The sequence below is a fragment of the Camponotus vicinus genome, unplaced genomic scaffold (assembly GCF_025532165.1).
Source record: "Camponotus vicinus isolate PSW18456_S1 unplaced genomic scaffold, iyCamVici1.0 SCAF_8, whole genome shotgun sequence".
NCBI lineage: Eukaryota > Metazoa > Arthropoda > Insecta > Hymenoptera > Formicidae > Camponotus > Camponotus vicinus.
The window spans coordinates 3,003,982-3,026,091 of NW_028141980.1; the positions used below are offsets into that span (position 1 = coordinate 3,003,982).

General features: G+C 36.8%; 2 protein-coding genes across 2 annotated transcripts; both read right to left on the reverse strand.

Annotated features, from left to right (window-relative positions):
- Nucleotides 1-939: 939 nt before the first annotated feature.
- LOC145976287 (uncharacterized) lies at nucleotides 940-2,745 on the reverse strand. The gene has a single exon (XM_083107356.1). The coding sequence runs from the start codon at nucleotides 2,743-2,745 to the stop codon at nucleotides 940-942; it is 1,806 nt and encodes a 601-aa protein (XP_082963482.1).
- Nucleotides 2,746-3,772: 1,027 nt separating this feature from the next.
- Nucleotides 3,773-7,309, reverse strand: LOC145976288 (uncharacterized). Its single transcript, XM_083107357.1, has 4 exons — nucleotides 7,121-7,309; nucleotides 6,062-6,196; nucleotides 5,664-5,953; nucleotides 3,773-5,576 (listed from the first exon to the last, which is right to left on the reverse strand). Exons 1-4 carry the CDS (start codon nucleotides 7,307-7,309, stop codon nucleotides 3,773-3,775), a joined length of 2,418 nt encoding a protein of 805 aa, XP_082963483.1.
- Nucleotides 7,310-22,110: the final 14,801 nt, after the last annotated feature.

Sequence of the window (22,110 nt, forward strand, 5' to 3'; positions counted from 1 at the left end):
ATTACAAACAACTCTTTATTCCGTAATCCTTAAGATAGGTTCACAAACATGTATATTTCCAAGAGGATGCGTACAATTAGAAATGCGGACACAAATATTTACACGCTGGTCGCGTATAGTTCGTGACGGACGCGGATCTTATGTGACAAACGTAAGATGCGTACAGGGTGGTCGCGTACAGTACGACGCGGATCGGACGCAACGTGTTTACGAACACAAACCTTATTCTAACGACGCAGGATATGTACAGAGTGATCGCGGATCGGACGCAACGTATTTACGAACACAGGCCTTATTCTAACGACGCAGGATATGTACACTCCGCGACAATGATTCGTTCCGTGGCCCCTCTCGTGGAGCAAGGGGGACGTAGAGATATATCATGGAGCCATCAGCCGTCAGCGGCCAACTAGTCCTGATTTATCGACCTAATTACCGATCGCTACAAAATGATACTCTGGGTCGATAATGGACAGAGTTGGTAATACACGCGCGCGATTTAACTATACAAAAATAAATATATATTATTAATATAAGGAGGCAGGAAAGGAATGAATGATACTGTTTTAGATTAGAATTAATACTGCTGATAATCACTGTTCGGAATAATCTCTTTATTTTATTCGCAATTGCACATTTCGTCGCGCTACAACGACCCTCTCACCTACAAAGAGGGCGCTCGCGTCTTTCTTCCCCGATCTCCGCACGACCTGCCGGCGCGCAGACGCACTCACTAACATATCCGCCTCCCTTGAAAGGACAGGCTTTCAAATAAACTAACAATTTCAAATTAAAGATTAAATGCTAACTCAAATAATACATCGCACATGGACTAATGAAATTATATCTTAACATAAATTATTCTTGGCAACAAATGAAAGAAAGGAAAATTAAATTCAGACTCTGCTACATCCTGTCCTTTAACTTAACTATTCGTAATTAATTATTCAATGTCTTTAAATCGTCTATAGGTATCGGGCATAATTTCTTGACCGATCTCTTGACTTCACCGCTTCGAGTCTTTACTGATACGACTCTCACAATTCCATCCTGGCCAGGAAATAAGGCAGTAACTCTGCCTAGGGTCCATTGAAGCGGCGGTACGTGGTCTTCCTTCAATAGAACCAACGTGTTTAGCTTTATGTTGTCCTCGCCGTCTGCCCACTTATTTCTCCGTTGTAGCTCCTGCAGGTACTCGGCCTGCCATCGATCCCAGAATTGTTGACTCAATTTCTGAATATGCTGCCACCTTGTAAGACGGTTTTCTGGAATATCAAGATAATCCCTTCGTGCAGGTAAGATGAGCGAATCTCCAATCGAGAAATGGGAAGGAGTAAGCACGGAAAGGTCTGCTGGATCGCTGGACAAAGGAGTCAATGGTCGCGAATTTAAAATCGCTTCGATTTCGGCCAGAAGAGTGGCGTACTCTTCATATGTAAGTATCCTTCCTCTCGTGACTGCATAGAGATGCCTCTTCGTGATCTTTACCACCGCCTCCCATGAGCCGCCAAAATGCGGAGCACCGGGTGGTATAAAACTCCATGCGATCTTCTGTTGAGCGAGAGCTACTTGTATGTCTTCTTTCTTCCTCTCGAGGAACTCGTAGAATTCCTTCAACTCTCGGGCTGCTCCTACAAAATTTGTCCCGTTGTCCGACAACATCTGGGAACAGATGCCGCGCCGTGCTGTAAAACGGTTTAAGGCCGCCAGAAATGCCGCTGTTGAGAGATCCGATACGAGCTCTAGATGCACAGCTCGCGTTGCAAGACAGGTGAAGAGTGCTATATATCCCTTCGATATATGTATTCTTCCTCGGCGCCGACTTTCACGCACCTGCAGGGGGCCGGCGTAGTCCACACCGGTGTTCGTGAAAGGTCGCTTGTACCCGATTACTCTCTGCTTCGGTAAGTCTCTCATTTTAATTCCAGGAGTAGTTGGATGAAGTCTGAAACAACTTAAGCAATTCTTCACTACCTTACGTGCCTCTCGGCGTCCGCTTAACGGCCAATATCGACTTCGTACCGCACTGAGAAGTTGCTCAGGCGGGCAATGATGCAAACGTCTGTGTTCTTCACACATAATCGAGCTTGTTATAAAATGTCTTGCTGGTAGTATGATAGGATGCCTTCTTTCCATCGACAGACTTGAGTGTCGGAGTCTACCACCTACTCTAATTAGTCCCTTCTTGTCAAAAAGGGGGTCTAGCACTCGCAGCTTGCTCTTGCTTGATAATTTTCTATTTTTGTTTAGATCTTCATAGTCTTGTGAAAATGTCTCCTGTTGAACCATCGTTGCTATAATTTCTTCCGCGTTGTCGAGTTCGTTTACTGTCAACGGACTTTTTATCCTAGCTTCTTGCACGTTGTGCTTCCATCTCATACAATAAGCGATTACTCGCTTGAATTTCTGGAATGTCGAAAATTTCGTTAATACATCCGTCGCTTCGCTCGCTGTTAACGTTACCGTTGGCGTTTTTAGCTCCGGCAACTCTGCTTTTGGTTCCTCCATATTGGCTGGCCGTTTGTCAGCCAATGTGGACCGTGCCACCATAGTTCGCTTTCCGCTAGCACCTCGGCGCTGACTCCCCTTGACAGTAAATCCGCTGGGTTCTCGTTTGTTGGCACATGATACCAAGGGATGTTCTTCGTGATGTCGTGAATTTTGGAGATACGGTTCGCTACGAACGTCTTCATTTTGTTGGGCGGAGTTTTTATCCATCCAAGTACGATCGTTGAGTCGCTCCATAATCTTATGCTTCTGATTCGTTCACTATACGCCTTCTTCGCAACCGCACACAGGCGTGAAAGCAGGAGAGCCGCTTCTAGCTCTAATCGCGGAATGGAAATCGTTTTGAGCGGTGCCACCTTTGCCTTGGCACAGATAATGTGAGAGTGTACCTCTCCTTGCTTATCTTCGCTTACTGTATATATGCAAGCTCCATATGCTCGCTCTGAAGCGTCTCCGAATCCGTAGATCTCGAATTGCCTTGAACTATTTGCAGGAACCACGTTCCGGGGTATCTGAAGCGCGTTGATTCTTGCCAGCGACTTGTGTAGTACTCTTCCCATGCAGATGAAAGTTCTTGAGGTATCGGCTGGTCCCATTCGAGCTCATTCATCCACAGTCCTTGCTGACTGCATGACTATTTTTCCGTTGATTAACACCGGTGCCATAAGGCCGAGCGGGTCAAAAACCCGAGCTATTTTTGATAATACGACTCTCTTTGTTATCAATCGTATTTCTTCTAGCTCGGCCTCATATTGCAGACTGTCAGACTTGGCGTTCCACAAAAGTCCTAGCGTTTTAAGCGCTCCTTCCTTGTCTATGACAAGCGCTTCTTCTGTACTGCTCTGCGCAGCGAGATGTCTCAAAATCCTTGGATCGTTTGAACGCCATTTACGAAGATGAAACTGACCTCGGCTTAACAACTGAGACAATTGCCTCTGTAATTCTGCTGCTTCTTCAATAGTCCTGGCTCCGCTAAGGACATCGTCCATGTAGCAATCTTCGAATATTGCCTTCGCCGCCAGTGGTAAGTCGCTGCTTTCTTCTGCCAACTGTCTGAGACACTGTATTGCTAGGTAAGGTGCAGAACTCGTTCCATAGGTGACGGTATTCAACTCGTACAGCTTCACCGTTTCTTTCGGGTCTTCCCGCCAGAGTATCTGCTGCAATGGTCGATCCCTCTTATCGACAAGGATCTGACGAAACATTTGAGCGACGTCTGCTGTCACGACGTACTCATATGCCCTAAAACGAAGAATGATATCGATTAAGTTTTTTGTAAGTTTGGGCCCGCCATGAGTTTATCATTTAATGAAGTGCCGAGCGTAGTCTTGGCCGAGGCATCGAATACAACTCGGAGTTTCGTTGTCACGCTTTCGGCTCGCATAACAGCTTGATGGGGTAGTACGTAAGATTCAGCTCCTTGATTCTTATTGTTCGCCGCCAATGACATATGCTTCTGTTCTATGTAGTCCTTCATAAATTTGATATATTCTTTTTTCAGGTCCGGATTCTTCTTGAAACGCCTTTCCAGGGACACCAGACGTTTCATGGCCAGCTCCATTGATTCCCCTAGCTGGATGCTTGCTCGAATCGGTAACCTCACGATAAATCTTCCAGCTGAATCTCGTTTGAAGGTATCGATGAAATGCTTCTCGCAGGCCTTCTCTTCCTCTGACTGTATTTGTGTTTCGATGATCTCCTCTTGAGTCCAGAAACGCTCCAATTGTTGATGTAACGTGTCATTCGTTATTGTTAAACTCATTTCCGATGAGTTGGGTCCAGCTTCAAACATTTCTCCGCCGACGATCCAACCCAGCTTCGTATTTTGCAATGCAGGCTGGCCTCTTACGCGGTTTCTCGGTGCTCCGCAAAGTATCTTCCAGTACAATCCTGAACCGATGAGTAGATCAATTTCGGCCGGTTCGTCGAAACTCGGATCCGCTAAACGTACGTCCCTTGGCATGGCGATCTTGCTCACATCTATCCTATTTTGAGGCAGTCGCTCCGTTATGGTGGGCAACACAAGACATTCCAAGGTCGCTGTAAATTCACTATTAGCTGCTTTGATTCGTAAGTCCGTTTTCTTTGTTGACCTCGTTTGCGTCTGACCTATTCCGGTAATAGGGCGGTTTTCCGATTTGCATGTTATTTTGAGCTTCCTCACTAAACTTGCCGTTACTAAATTTGACTGTGATCCCGGGTCGAGTAATGCTCTGCATGTCTGCAGGTTTCCTTTGACGTCGTAAACGTAAACTCTAACTGTCGATAAAATCACTCTTGATGCAGGTTTTTGTACGTAGAAGATGCTCATGGGCGGACCTTCCTGTCCGGTGTTCGCTTCTGCCTTCGTTGCCACTGCACTCGCCTGATCAGAGCAGCAGGTGACCACCGGTGCTGCCGACGCTTCGCTTTCGTTCGGCTGATTTTCCGCCTCCCGATGGAGGAGTGTATTGTGACGTCCAGCACACTTCCTGCATGTCGACGACCTGCATTCCTTCGCTACATGTCCTGCATTCAGGCAATTGATACAGAGCTTCTTTTCTCGTATTGATTTCATCCTGTCTGAGATAGATTGCTTTAGAAGTTCCTCGCATCGATAAATAGCATGATTTCCATTGCAAATTTTACAACTTACTGCGGTGGTCGTTAGTGAGACCTTCTTTTCCTTTTTTACTTTAATTGTTGATTTCTCATTTGATTGCGGTTTTACTTTACCTTGATTAAATACTCGTAGTGTGTGACAGCGTTCTGTCAGGAATTTTAGAAATTCCTCCATTGTTGGCATGTTATCGGGTCTTCGATCCTTCGCGATATTCTGCCAGTCGCGTTGCTCAATGAAGTCCAGTTTCTTTTTTGCTAAATGAAGGAGCATCGTCTCCCACTGATCAACTGGCTGCTGCAGAGCCTCGAGAGACTTCATGTGCGTGCGGATGTGCCAAACGAATTGCCGAATTGAGTCGGCCTTGTTCTCCTTTGTGATATCTGGAAATTGCAGTAACGCCTCGAGATGAGTTTCAATTATTAGCGTTGTATTGTCGTAGGTGTCCTTTAGAAGCTTCCAAGCGTTCCTATAATTTTCATCGGATATGGTGAATCCTTGAATGACCTGACGTGCTTCTCCTTGAAGCTGACCTACTAAATATTGATGCTTTTACATTGGTGTCAAATCCGGATCGCAATGTATGGTAGTTTCAAAACTATTCTTGAAAAAAATCCACTTTGTGAAGTCTCCGCTGAACTCAGGTAATTTAATTTCTGGGAGCTTTGGTTTGCTTCTTCGCTGATGCAGATTCCTGTTATTCTCTGGCCAATTTGGTCCCTCTGCCTCCTGTGGGGCTATCTGCGCTGCTTGATCTTGATGTACTGCTTCTGCGATGATCTCTTGAAGCTTCGCTGCTGCCTTGTAGTAGCCTGCCTCGAAGAGTTGCCCTTCGGCATTTTCTGCCTATATCGCCGCGAATTCTTCTTCGCTTGCCTCCGGCCTTGCTTCGACAAGCTCGTTTTGTATTGCCTCAAACTTGTCCCACAATTCTGAGAGCTTTGCTAATCTCACTTGTGCATTGTTTGCATTTTTTGGTTCATCGGAATGCAAGTAAGTTAATATCCTCGTTACATTGCCCTTGTATCGGGCACGTCTTTGTTTGAATACTCTTTCAATACTCTTACGTCTGTCATGTTGTACAGGAATCTGAAATATAGCTGGATTAGAAGGAATTCCTTGAGCAATTCACTCACCTTCTTGATTTTTCTTCAAGCCCTTGTCGCTTTCCGAATCTTTGAGGTTATGTTGGGTTGCGTTAGCGCGAAGACGACACTCTATTTATTTGTCCCGCGACGTCTAGATGCGTACATATGCACTTTCTATTATATTTGTTTATACTTGTTTTGTATGTTAATCACACAATATATCCGACCACGTGCCTTTCCGCCATTATACCGGCACTTCGTTGCGTCGCATTGCTTGTGCATCGATCGTGGATCTTACGTGCTTACGCTCGCATGACTCGATTTCTCAGTCGTGTCGAGCCAGTACGTTGGACGCCAAAATGTTTTAGATTAGAATTAATACTGCTGATAATCACTGTTCGGAATAATCTCTTTATTTTATTCGCAATTGCACATTTCGTCGCGCTACAACGATTCTCTCACCTACAAAGAGGGCGCTCGCGTCTTTCTTTCCTGATCTCCGCACGACCTGCCGGCGCGCAGACGCACTCGCTAACAGATACGTTAAAATATGTTTCTTAAAAATTTTTAAATGAAATTTCCGCACGAATGTTCCAACGTAAAATTAATTGTGGCTCTGAAAAGAACCGTTCAGTTAGCTCTAAAAAGAACTGTTCAATAGTCAGTACACCACCCATTTCGTGCAACAACAGTTTAATCTCTTCTCAATGGATCCGCGTAGGTTTGTGAAAAGTTCAGGCTTTTGCCTGAGATTTTCCCGCGCATTCTTCGCATGCATAACTAATTGTGCTTTAATTCTTTCATTGCCAGGATCCCACGAATTTACAATTGCTGCCCAAATATTTTCAATTAAATTGAGATCCGGGGATTTCGCTGGCCAATCAAGGACTTCAATTTCTGGGTGTTGAGCAAAACATTCTTATACTATGCCGGCGATGTGCACTGGACTATTATCCTGAACTAGTCGAAATGTCGGAATATCGTCTTCGCTATAGATTCTGCGAACACTTGGCAGCAAAATGTTCTCCAGAATATCTATATATTCGAAGGCGTTCATATGCAATGACACTTCGACTAGTTCTCCCGGACAATGAGAACTAATCCACCCCCACATAGCACAAATAATGCGCCCACTCTTCCCATAAGGAAGCACATACTTTTCATCTAATCGATGACCTTCAGGTTTCCAGACAAACAGACGTCGATCATCTGCCAGTAGGTATACAAGGCGGGTTCTAACGCAGGTCCTCTCAGGGGGGGTGAGGCGCGAGGGGAACCGTGGTGCGGGGGAGTGACGTCACGCGCGGGGAAGGAGGAACTGCAGCGCTCGGTGAGTGACGTCACGCGCGAGGAAGGGAGTCTGCGAGGAGAAGGGGGATCCGCGGAAAGAAGACGGTGGTGTGAGAAGGATAGCGCTACGTGTGGGAAAAGGACAGCGCTACATGTGGGAAAAGGATAGCGCTAAGTGTGTGAAGAGGACAGTGCGACAAGGATGACATCAACGTGCGACAAGGATGGTGCAATGTAAGATGGCGTGAGAAGGACGACGCAAAGGTAAGTGAGCGACGAGCATATGAAAGAGAGAAAACGACAATAGCGCGAGAACAACGCGTGCGAGAGAGAACGATATTGCAAGAACAACGCGAGTGAGAGAGAGAACGATAGCGCGTACGAAAGAGAGAACGATAATAGCGCGAGAACAACGCGTGCGAGAGAGAACGATATCGCTATACTTACAACTAGCGCAAGAGAGACGCAAGGGATGGGAGCGCAAGGAGAGGCGCGTAAATAATTGCAATTTTTTTTTTCGTTACAATTAAAAATATGTAGAATTTATTTAAATGTGTGTATGAGTATTACAAATTGTGTGTGTGTGTGTGTGTGTGTGTGTGTACTTAATATTAAAATTTAAAAATTAATAAAATATAGGGAAAGAAAATAAAATGATGAATATAAAATAATGCGGACGGTGCGCCGGGCTGTAAGGGGGAGGCAGCTCCTGAAACAGGAAAAACGCTACATTAATTTTATCTTAATTAAAATAAAAAAAATAAAAAAAAACTAATTTAAAAATTTTAAAAAGAAATATGTACCTTAGCCCCCTGGAACTGCAGAGCCGTACCAGTATTCCAGTAACCGTCTTCTTCTTTCCTCTCCCAGTCTTCTTTGTATTTCCCGTATTCTCTCCTCTTCGATTATTCTGTTCTCTTCGTATCTTATAACCGATAGTTCGCAGATTTCGTCAAATAGGGACTCCATCCCGAAGAGCAGCCGCAGATTAAAAATGTCGAGATATCTCCACGATCCATTTACATCATTATCCTGGCGACTCTCCGGGGTGTCGCCCCATTCCTCCGCGAGATCGTGTCGCGCGTTCCAGCGCTCCGCCCGCACGTTGCGTCGATGCTGTATGTTGATGAACCCGGGAATTTTGACATCATCGGGGTACTATAAAATAATATATATTAAAAATCCACATACACATACGCACAATTGTTTTCACAAAAACACTACCTACCTTCCAGACAAATACCACTTTTAGTATCACAGAAAATAAGAGCTCTACAAAACTCCTCTTCCAAAATGAAAAATGAAAAATAGAATCCATTTTATTTGCAGCGTAAGAAATAATCACACACACACACACACACACGGAAAAAGAAATACCACGGTTAAACTCGCTGACGCTCTCCTTTCGGACAATACACGACTGAGATTGAAATCGAATGTTACTCTCCGCTGTAGGAATTATAAAGGTCTCAAAACTGGAAGGGTTACACTAGTGTACGAATATTTTTTACACCCACTGTATATATTAACCATTCATGATCCTTTCATGGTCTTTTTCTACCCTCGGTATAAACAATATGAACAGTATTCCTATGAAGAGAAATGGATCTTGGAACCTTCCTTCTTTTTATGTTTTCTGTTTATGATACCAATATTCGACTGCTTTACACCCTTGCCGCGCGTGTGAGAGAGAACGCGTACAAGAGAGAACGATAGCGAGACTTATAATTAATGCGAGAGCACGCAAAGGATTGGAGCGCAAGGGAAAGGCGTGTAAATAATTGCAATTTTTTTTGTTACAATTAAAAATATATAATTTATTTAAATGTGTGAGTTTAATAAAAAAAGTATACAATATAAAAGAAAAAATAATATATAAAATAGGCCGTCGGGCTATGTGGGGGGGAAGCCGTTTCTGAAAACAGAAGAAAACATATGCATTTCATTAGTTTAAATTATTTAATAATTTATTTTAAGATACTTTTGATATATAATAAATTAAAAGATACTTACAATGTTATCCATGACTCATCTATTTTAATTTGTGCAAATAGGGCACATGTTGCAGGGCAATATTTGATTCAAACATTTTTTTGCACCCTTTGCATGACATATTATCCATATTGCTACAACCTATGGTTCTATGTTCCCGAACAGAACTAGTTTCTTCAAACTGATACGGGTCTTCTAGAAAGCATTCGGTACAATATTTCGATCCATTTTCCATATAGTAATAAGAAATGCAACATATCTTTGTTGCTTCGTTTAATGTTATTATTTCAGGTATGCTTAAATTTCGCTGTTTCTTTTGTAACTTTTCATCAAGAATATCGTCACTATTGTCACTATCGTAATCACTGTCCTTCGCCAAGGGTTCTATTTCTATATTATTGAACTTGTAAATTTCTATTTCCCTTTTTAATAATAAATTGCAGATTATAATTTAAACATTAATTGCATACATGTGCTATGATAATTACGTTCAGATTATTTTCTAATGCAAAGTATATAAAATGTTTTATCAAATATACTACAATGATCAAATTGTGTATGTGTAGGTGACAGAACAAGAATTAATAGACTTAGTGGCAAATAACATGATGATGATCAATACAAACTTCATGCTGAAGTGATATTTCTGAATGCTTTTCCACGTACAAATTCAGGAAAGAATTAAAAGTTATGGCTAAGAAATTAATTTCAGAGCAAAAGGATAAATTATATTTTTTATAATTATTATAATATATTTTTATATTATTATAATATTGAATTATAATTTAATATTTTCCATATAACTGTGGGCATATATAAAACTTAAACATATATTGTTAGAAATTTCTTTCAAGTTATTAATAAATCATACACATTTAAAGACAATGGAAAATGGAATGTATATGTATATATAAATATATACACATATAAATAAAATTAATAAAATCTACATATGCACGTCTATTTTCAAATCTTTTTCCTTTATGTATTTTTTTTTTATAATATAAATGTATATCTCTTCTATACGAAATGATAATTATAATGATCAGTTTTATTATCGAGAAATATATGTTATGCCATTGATTCTTATTTTCATTTAAATTTAAAATAAAAGCGTTCTTATAATTCAAATGTAACTTCATTTTAATATTTCAGAGTAATAATGTTGATCATGTTTCATACGAATCGTTATGGTATAAGAAGTATTTTTACAGAAAGACTTAATATATGTTGCATTGCGATGTTAGCAGCTTATATCCGTAACTGTACCATGCATACTACCGATTCTTTCAATTAATTACTATGCTTCTGTAAGTTATACTGGGATACCTGAGATAATTTTGGCGATATACATAATTTAACATATTTCTAACCATTTCTCTTTGCAACAAAAACACAATGCAAAAATTCCTAGTAAATAATAGTTGCTGTTTTCGAATTATAAATATTATTATTTGTATATTTTAAAACAAATAAATTTCTGTTTGCAGAAATATTTGTTACTTAAATTAAACTATAAAATTAAAAATCATTTATGTATTGGGAAAAATAATTAGTTAATTAATCTATATATGTTCAAAAACTATATAAAAATCCTAATTTAACTATAATAAATTTTGTCGAAATATATTTGTTGAATATGTATAAATCTTTGTTTCATTAAATTGCAATTCTCTCTATATCTACAATTAATATATCTTAAATTCATATTTGATCAAAATAAATGCACATAGGCGAAAGTGAAAGTAAAATAAGTAACATAAAATTAAAACATATAAGTAGATAAAAATAATATAATATATAATATAAGAATGACCAGAAATGTAAAACTTACTGCTCGCATATGTGTTAAATTAAAATTAAAATTTGAATGGTGTAGACTTCATTGCCGGAGCGTTTAAAATTAAATAAAATGAATCCATTATATATAAACTCAAGCTACAAATTTTATTTATCTGTTTTGATAATTCCTCATATATTTTGCGAATCTTTATTAATTCTTTTGTAATATTGCATAAATAAATAATAAAAAAAAAATAAGATAAGATAGCAAAAATGAAAAGAAGAAGTAGAGATATAGTAGATAGAAAGGCAAAAAAATTAAGAAAGGAATTCTGCGGATCTATTAAGAATTTTTAATAACTAAATGTGTATTCTTTTACACTGCATTTAAGTACAGTGTATTAAATAAAAAATTGATAGCATTCGATCGATTTGCATTTCGATTTCGTTGAAAAATTAGTTTCCATTTTTTTTTTTATATGTTCCGCTTTATTATATGATGGGCATTAACCATAAGTTTTATAAGCAAAAAAGAGAATATGAAAATCAATAATCTATCTCTTTAGCACATACATGTATAAATTTTGTCTAATTGAAATAAAAAAGTTCCATATTTATATCAGTCACGTAATATTTTTAAGGAAATCACAAAAATTAATGAAATATAATCAAGCAATTATTGAATATGTCATATTGAAGTGTATACTAATATCATATTCAAAAAATTACATAATTATAAAAAATATATAATAATGAATAATAAATCTTTTATTAAAAATATTTTATAGGCAAAGAAATTTAATTAAAATCATAAAATGCCGGAAAAATTATTACGCTATCCGAATCGTTATGTGGAATATGTAGTTTAGGCAAATACGCTTATTGTTTGACAGAATAGAATGTTGGAATGCGCAGCAATTTCTTTCTAATTAGTTTTTATCTTCTTGCATTTTACAAAAAAGTATCGTATATATTACTTCAATTTTCTCTCTCTTTTGTTTGATATATTTATTCAAATCTTATCTTCTTAACAATACAAAACAATCACATCTTCTCTCTTAAGCATATAATAAAAGTAGAGGTAATATATTTCTACTGTATGGTACAGTAACTTTATGGAATAATATCTTCCAGTACGTTGATAATAGGACATCGTCAGTATTCACTATAGTGGTTACTACATAATATTGTACCAGTGAGTATAATTTTTAGCATATTAAGTGTATTCATTCGTTACAAAAACTTTTTACAAGCAGTATACAACTAAAAAAAGAAAAGCAAGTCAACATTGTTGTCGACGTGTAAATAGGAACGAGTGATATTTGGTTTTCTCAAGATGCCTCGATTACTAAGGAATTATTCAAAACTTTTTGTTTTGGAGAAACTGAAATAAGGAATGAAATAAGGAATCGTGTTAAGAATGAAATATACAGCTCAGACTTGATAAACGGTTTTTTATTTTTAATTTAGACGCACGCTTCTATTTAAAACCTATGCAATTTAAATATAATATATTTTTGAATGTTATTAAAGATCGTAAACCTACATTGTATATTTAATATCTTAACAATAAAATATGCATTTTTTAAATTTGTATGATTATATAAAACTATTTTAAAAAATTATGAATTTTAATTTGTTAGTTTTATAATTTTATTAAAAAATTATTATCATAATATGAAATATGTGACAGTGTCTAAACACTATACTTTCTATGCACTAATTTTAAAATCGTAAAAATGCTTCAAATTATGCTTTTTACCAATTATATCCCAATCACTCTTGATTTAATTTTAAGCTATGCAATACTCATTTAAAAGAAAATTCATTTTATTTTAATGAAAATGTATATTATATCCACTTCACTAATTTAATTTTCGTTTAATTAATTGAGACGACCAAAATAAAATTTATTTAGTGCAATTATTTAGGGTACAGTGCTATTAATCGCTAAATCGATTTTTAATTGAATTCAATGTTTCATACCTAGGATCTAAAATTCAAATATTTCCGGCAAAATGGATGATTCAAAGATAAATGCAAAAACAAATATAATCTTATATAATATTTAAATAGCAAACTATACTGTCAATATGAAGTGAGATATGCACAGAGCATTAAAGATATGAGATGCAAATGTACTAGGTTTATAAAAATTTTATAATTAATTAAAAAAATAAACATCTATTATTTTTAGAATTTTACTGTGGAAAATAATGTTTATGGCTGTCGAACGGCTATCGAACGGGTCAGAAACGACTGTGAACGAGGCTACGGACTACCAACAGGGCCAAGGACGGCAACAAACGGGTCAAGAACGTCTATCGAACTCCAACGAACGGGCCAGGAACATCTATCGAACGTCTATCGAACGCCAACGAACGGGCCAGGAACGTCTATCGAACGGCTATCGAACGGGTCAGAAACGACTGTGAACGAGGCTACGGACTACTTAGAAGCGACTACCAACAGGGTCAATTACGGCAACAAACGGCTGCGAACAGCTATCGAACGGGGCAGGAACAGCTAACGAACGGCTATCGAACGGGTCAGAAACGGCTGTCGAACGGGGCAGGAACGGCAACTAACAGCTATCGAACGGGTCAGAAACGGCTATCGAACGGCAACTAACAGCTATCGAACGGCCGTGGCAATAGCCGTGGCTATTGAAAAATGAACGGTTATGGAATGATATTGAACGACTGTCGAATGACTATTGAACGTTTGTCGAATGGAAATGAACGACCGTTGAACGGTTATCGAACGGAAATAGTGTGTGTGTGTGTGTGTGTGTGTGTGTGTGTGTGTGTGTGTGTGTGTGTGTGTGTACTGCCATTTCTCTAAACTATGTTGTTTCTTCGCTTCCTCGGTTATTCCCGATCGTCGATCCATCGTTGTTTCGATTCCTCGATCAAACGATATGTGCCCCGAGTATCACCGTGCGTTTTATCATTCGTTGCCACTCTTTAGCTCTTCGTTTCTGAGCCGTTCACTACCGTTTGTCGTTTTTCAATAGCCGTTCTGTATCGTCCGCTACCGTTCGTAGCCGTTCGACAGCCGTTCGATAGCTGTTAGTTGCCGTTCCTGCTCCGTTCGATAGCCGTTTCTGACCCGTTCGATAGCTGTTAGTTGCCGTTCGATAGCCGTTTCTGACCCGTTCGATAGCTGTTAGTTGCCGTTCCTGCCCCGTTCGACAGCCGTTTCTGACCCGTTCGATAGCCGTTCGTTAGCTGTTCCTGCCCCGTTCGATAGTTGTTCGCAGCCGTTTGTTGCCGTAATTGACCCTGTTGGTAGTCGCTTCTAAGTAGTCCGTAGCCTCGTTCACAGTCGTTTCTGACCCGTTCGATAGCCGTTCGATAGACGTTCCTGGCCCGTTCGTTGGCGTTCGATAGACGTTCGATAGATGTTCCTGGCCCGTTCGTTGGAGTTCGATAGACGTTCTTGACCCGTTTGTTGCCGTCCTTGGCCCTGTTGGTAGTCCGTAGCCTCGTTCACAGTCGTTTCTGACCCGTTCGATAGCCGTTCGACAGCCATAAACATTATTTTCCACAGTAAAATTCTAAAAATAATAGATGTTTATTTTTTTAATTAATTATAAAATTTTTATAAACCTAGTACATTTGCATCTCATATCTTTAATGCTCTGTGCATATCTCACTTCATATTGACAGTATAGTTTGCTATTTAAATATTATATAAGATTATATTTGTTTTTGCATTTATCTTTGAATCATCCATTTTGCCGGAAATATTTGAATTTTAGATCCTAGGTATGAAACATTGAATTCAATTAAAAATCGATTTAGCGATTAATAGCACTGTACCCTAAATAATTGCACTAAATAAATTTTATTTTGGTCGTCTCAATTAATTAAACGAAAATTAAATTAGTGAAGTGGATATAATATACATTTTCATTAAAATAAAATGAATTTTCTTTTAAATGAGTATTGCATAGCTTAAAATTAAATCAAGAGTGATTGGGATATAATTGGTAAAAAGCATAATTTGAAGCATTTTTACGATTTTAAAATTAGTGCATAGAAAGTATAGTGTTTAGACACTGTCACATATTTCATATTATGATAATAATTTTTTAATAAAATTATAAAACTAACAAATTAAAATTCATAATTTTTTAAAATAGTTTTATATAATCATACAAATTTAAAAAATGCATATTTTATTGTTAAGATATTAAATATACAATGTAGGTTTACGATCTTTAATAACATTCAAAAATATATTATATTTAAATTGCATAGGTTTTAAATAGAAGCGTGCGTCTAAATTAAAAATAAAAAACCGTTTATCAAGTCTGAGCTGTATATTTCATTCTTAACACGATTCCTTATTTCATTCCTTATTTCAGTTTCTCCAAAACAAAAAGTTTTGAATAATTCCTTAGTAATCGAGGCATCTTGAGAAAACCAAATATCACTCGTTCCTATTTACACGTCGACAACAATGTTGACTTGCTTTTCTTTTTTTAGTTGTATACTGCTTGTAAAAAGTTTTTGTAACGAATGAATACACTTAATATGCTAAAAATTATACTCACTGGTACAATATTATGTAGTAACCACTATAGTGAATACTGACGATGTCCTATTATCAACGTACTGGAAGATATTATTCCATAAAGTTACTGTACCATACAGTAGAAATATATTACCTCTACTTTTATTATATGCTTAAGAGAGAAGATGTGATTGTTTTGTATTGTTAAGAAGATAAGATTTGAATAAATATATCAAACAAAAGAGAGAGAAAATTGAAGTAATATATACGATACTTTTTTGTAAAATGCAAGAAGATAAAAACTAATTAGAAAGAAATTGCTGCGCATTCCAACATTCTATTCTGTCAAACAATAAGCGTATTTGCCTAAACTACATATTCCACATAACGATTCGGATAGCGTAATAATTTTTCCGGCATTTTATGATTTTAATTAAATTTCTTTGCCTATAAAATATTTTTAATAAAAGATTTATTATTCATTATTATATATTTTTTATAATTATGTAATTTTTTGAATATGATATTAGTATACACTTCAATATGACATATTCAATAATTGCTTGATTATATTTCATTAATTTTTGTGATTTCCTTAAAAATATTACGTGACTGATATAAATATGGAACTTTTTTATTTCAATTAGACAAAATTTATACATGTATGTGCTAAAGAGATAGATTATTGATTTTCATATTCTCTTTTTTGCTTATAAAACTTATGGTTAATGCCCATCATATAATAAAGCGGAACATATAAAAAAAAAATGGAAACTAATTTTTCAACGAAATCGAAATGCAAATCGATCGAATGCTATCAATTTTTTATTTAATACACTGTACTTAAATGCAGTGTAAAAGAATACACATTTAGTTATTAAAAATTCTTAATAGATCCGCAGAATTCCTTTCTTAATTTTTTTGCCTTTCTATCTACTATATCTCTACTTCTTCTTTTCATTTTTGCTATCTTATCTTATTTTTTTTTTATTATTTATTTATGCAATATTACAAAAGAATTAATAAAGATTCGCAAAATATATGAGGAATTATCAAAACAGATAAATAAAATTTGTAGCTTGAGTTTATATATAATGGATTCATTTTATTTAATTTTAAACGCTCCGGCAATGAAGTCTACACCATTCAAATTTTAATTTTAATTTAACACATATGCGAGCAGTAAGTTTTACATTTCTGGTCATTCTTATATTATATATTATATTATTTTTATCTACTTATATGTTTTAATTTTATGTTACTTATTTTACTTTCACTTTCGCCTATGTGCATTTATTTTGATCAAATATGAATTTAAGATATATTAATTGTAGATATAGAGAGAATTGCAATTTAATGAAACAAAGATTTATACATATTCAACAAATATATTTCGACAAAATTTATTATAGTTAAATTAGGATTTTTATATAGTTTTTGAACATATATAGATTAATTAACTAATTATTTTTCCCAATACATAAATGATTTTTAATTTTATAGTTTAATTTAAGTAACAAATATTTCTGCAAACAGAAATTTATTTGTTTTAAAATATACAAATAATAATATTTATAATTCGAAAACAGCAACTATTATTTACTAGGAATTTTTGCATTGTGTTTTTGTTGCAAAGAGAAATGGTTAGAAATATGTTAAATTATGTATATCGCCAAAATTATCTCAGGTATCCCAGTATAACTTACAGAAGCATAGTAATTAATTGAAAGAATCGGTAGTATGCATGGTACAGTTACGGATATAAGCTGCTAACATCGCAATGCAACATATATTAAGTCTTTCTGTAAAAATACTTCTTATACCATAACGATTCGTATGAAACATGATCAACATTATTACTCTGAAATATTAAAATGAAGTTACATTTGAATTATAAGAACGCTTTTATTTTAAATTTAAATGAAAATAAGAATCAATGGCATAACATATATTTCTCGATAATAAAACTGATCATTATAATTATCATTTCGTATAGAAGAGATATACATTTATATTATAAAAAAAAAATACATAAAGGAAAAAGATTTGAAAATAGACGTGCATATGTAGATTTTATTAATTTTATTTATATGTGTATATATTTATATATACATATACATTCCATTTTCCATTGTCTTTAAATGTGTATGATTTATTAATAACTTGAAAGAAATTTCTAACAATATATGTTTAAGTTTTATATATGCCCACAGTTATATGGAAAATATTAAATTATAATTCAATATTATAATAATATAAAAATATATTATAATAATTATAAAAAATATAATTTATCCTTTTGCTCTGAAATTAATTTCTTAGCCATAACTTTTAATTCTTTCCTGAATTTGTACGTGGAAAAGCATTCAGAAATATCACTTCAGCATGAAGTTTGTATTGATCATCATCATGTTATTTGCCACTAAGTCTATTAATTCTTGTTCTGTCACCTACACATACACAATTTGATCATTGTAGTATATTTGATAAAACATTTTATATACTTTGCATTAGAAAATAATCTGAACGTAATTATCATAGCACATGTATGCAATTAATGTTTAAATTATAATCTGCAATTTATTATTAAAAAGGGAAATAGAAATTTACAAGTTCAATAATATAGAAATAGAACCCTTGGCGAAGGACAGTGATTACGATAGTGACAATAGTGACGATATTCTTGATGAAAAGTTACAAAAGAAACAGCGAAATTTAAGCATACCTGAAATAATAACATTAAACGAAGCAACAAAGATATGTTGCATTTCTTATTACTATATGGAAAATGGATCGAAATATTGTACCGAATGCTTTCTAGAAGACCCGTATCAGTTTGAAGAAACTAGTTCTGTTCGGGAACATAGAACCATAGGTTGTAGCAATATGGATAATATGTCATGCAAAGGGTGCAAAAAAATGTTTGAATCAAATATTGCCCTGCAACATGTGCCCTATTTGCACAAATTAAAATAGATGAGTCATGGATAACATTGTAAGTATCTTTTAATTTATTATATATCAAAAGTATCTTAAAATAAATTATTAAATAATTTAAACTAATGAAATGCATATGTTTTCTTCTGTTTTCAGAAACGGCTTCCCCCCCACATAGCCCGACGGCCTATTTTATATATTATTTTTTCTTTTATATTGTATACTTTTTTTATTAAACTCACACATTTAAATAAATTATATATTTTTAATTGTAACAAAAAAAATTGCAATTATTTACACGCCTTTCCCTTGCGCTCCAATCCTTTGCGTGCTCTCGCATTAATTATAAGTCTCGCTATCGTTCTCTCTTGTACGCGTTCTCTCTCACACGCGCGGCAAGGGTGTAAAGCAGTCGAATATTGGTATCATAAACAGAAAACATAAAAAGAAGGAAGGTTCCAAGATCCATTTCTCTTCATAGGAATACTGTTCATATTGTTTATACCGAGGGTAGAAAAAGACCATGAAAGGATCATGAATGGTTAATATATACAGTGGGTGTAAAAAATATTCGTACACTAGTGTAACCCTTCCAGTTTTGAGACCTTTATAATTCCTACAGCGGAGAGTAACATTCGATTTCAATCTCAGTCGTGTATTGTCCGAAAGGAGAGCGTCAGCGAGTTTAACCGTGGTATTTCTTTTTCCGTGTGTGTGTGTGTGTGTGTGATTATTTCTTACGCTGCAAATAAAATGGATTCTATTTTTCATTTTTCATTTTGGAAGAGGAGTTTTGTAGAGCTCTTATTTTCTGTGATACTAAAAGTGGTATTTGTCTGGAAGGTAGGTAGTGTTTTTGTGAAAACAATTGTGCGTATGTGTATGTGGATTTTTAATATATATTATTTTATAGTACCCCGATGATGTCAAAATTCCCGGGTTCATCAACATACAGCATCGACGCAACGTGCGGGCGGAGCGCTGGAACGCGCGACACGATCTCGCGGAGGAATGGGGCGACACCCCGGAGAGTCGCCAGGATAATGATGTAAATGGATCGTGGAGATATCTCGACATTTTTAATCTGCGGCTGCTCTTCGGGATGGAGTCCCTATTTGACGAAATCTGCGAACTATCGGTTATAAGATACGAAGAGAACAGAATAATCGAAGAGGAGAGAATACGGGAAATACAAAGAAGACTGGGAGAGGAAAGAAGAAGACGGTTACTGGAATACTGGTACGGCTCTGCAGTTCCAGGGGGCTAAGGTACATATTTCTTTTTAAAATTTTTAAATTAGTTTTTTTTTATTTTTTTTATTTTAATTAAGATAAAATTAATGTAGCGTTTTTCCTGTTTCAGGAGCTGCCTCCCCCTTACAGCCCGGCGCACCGTCCGCATTATTTTATATTCATCATTTTATTTTCTTTCCCTATATTTTATTAATTTTTAAATTTTAATATTAAGTACACACACACACACACACACACACACACAATTTGTAATACTCATACACACATTTAAATAAATTCTACATATTTTTAATTGTAACGAAAAAAAAAATTGCAATTATTTACGCGCCTCTCCTTGCGCTCCCATCCCTTGCGTCTCTCTTGCGCTAGTTGTAAGTATAGCGATATCGTTCTCTCTCGCACGCGTTGTTCTCGCGCTATTATCGTTCTCTCTTTCGTACGCGCTATCGTTCTCTCTCTCACTCGCGTTGTTCTTGCAATATCGTTCTCTCTCGCACGCGTTGTTCTCGCGCTATTGTCGTTTTCTCTCTTTCATATGCTCGTCGCTCACTTACCTTTGCGTCGTCCTTCTCACGCCATCTTACATTGCACCATCCTTGTCGCACGTTGATGTCATCCTTGTCGCACTGTCCTCTTCACACACTTAGCGCTATCCTTTTCCCACATGTAGCGCTGTCCTTTTCCCACACGTAGCGCTATCCTTCTCACACCACCGTCTTCTTTCCGCGGATCCCCCTTCTCCTCGCAGACTCCCTTCCTCGCGCGTGACGTCACTCACCGAGCGCTGCAGTTCCTCCTTCCCCGCGCGTGACGTCACTCCCCCCGCACCACGGTTCCCCTCGCGCCTCACCCCCCCTGAGAGGACCTGCGTTAGAACCCGCCTTGTATACCTACTTCTGCCGAACAAAATACCTTCTCGTCAACCCAGATAGTTCGATCCCAATCTTCCGGTGACGCGGTTTTTAATTGATGCAGCGCAAAAACGACACGATTATCACGATGTCGATTCGTCAATGGAATCTTACGTGCAGGATGATAACAGTGCACATTCGCTTCGTGCAAACGCCTTTGCGCTGTTCTACTGCATATCTGTAAATCTAATTCCTTTACAGAGTGCGAGACCGGAAGAAAAGGATTTTCATCTACCTGTCTGACTAAAGATATGTCTTCTTCAACAGACGTAGATCGCCGTCCACGATTGTTTTTACGTCTGTCTGTAAGATCACGACCCTCTTCCTGCCATCGATTGATTAATTTTCTCACTGTTCTCTCATTACACTCAATGCGATGTGCAATGTCATTCACATTCATACCTGCTTCCCACAAACCTACGATCCGACCACGAGTAAAATCGCTAAGTGCCATTGTTGCACGAGTAAAGAGGACTTGATAAAAAAAGTAACAATTGAACATCGGTCCTGGCGATTGTCTTTTCATAACGATGTTCGTTTGTTTTTATGTCATAGAATGAAGAGATGTGAAAGTTAATGTATAAGAAGATAGCCACCGTGTAATTAACATTATTCTTGCACAAAATAGTAGACTAAATGCTAGAACAGAATGGTAGACTGAATTTATTAAATAATTTTTTTCTAAACCATTGATTAAAACGGTTCTTTTCAGAGCCACAATTTATTTTACGTTGGAACATTCGTGCGGAAATTTCATTTAAAAATTTTTAAGAAACATTGTATTTTAACGTATCATTCATTCCTTTCCTACCTCCTTATATTAATGATATATATTTATTTTCGTATAGTTAAAGCGCGCGCGTGTATTACCAACTCTGTCCATTATCGACCCAGAGTATTATTTTGTAGCGATCGGTAATTAGGTCGATAAATCAGGACTAGTTGGCCGCTGCCGGCTGATGGCGCCATGATATACCTCTACGTCCCCCTTGCCCCGCGAGAGGGGCCACGGAACGAATCGTTGTCGCGAAGTGTACAGAGTGATTGCGTACAACACGACGCGGATCGGACGCAACTTATTTACGAACACAGACCTTATTCTAAAACGCAGGGTATTTACAGAGCTATCACGTAAGGCTAGGCACGGATGCGAGTGAATGATATTTACAGGGTGGTCGCGTGTAACTAGGCACGGACACGGGTCTAACAGGGTCTGCCAACTGTGGTCG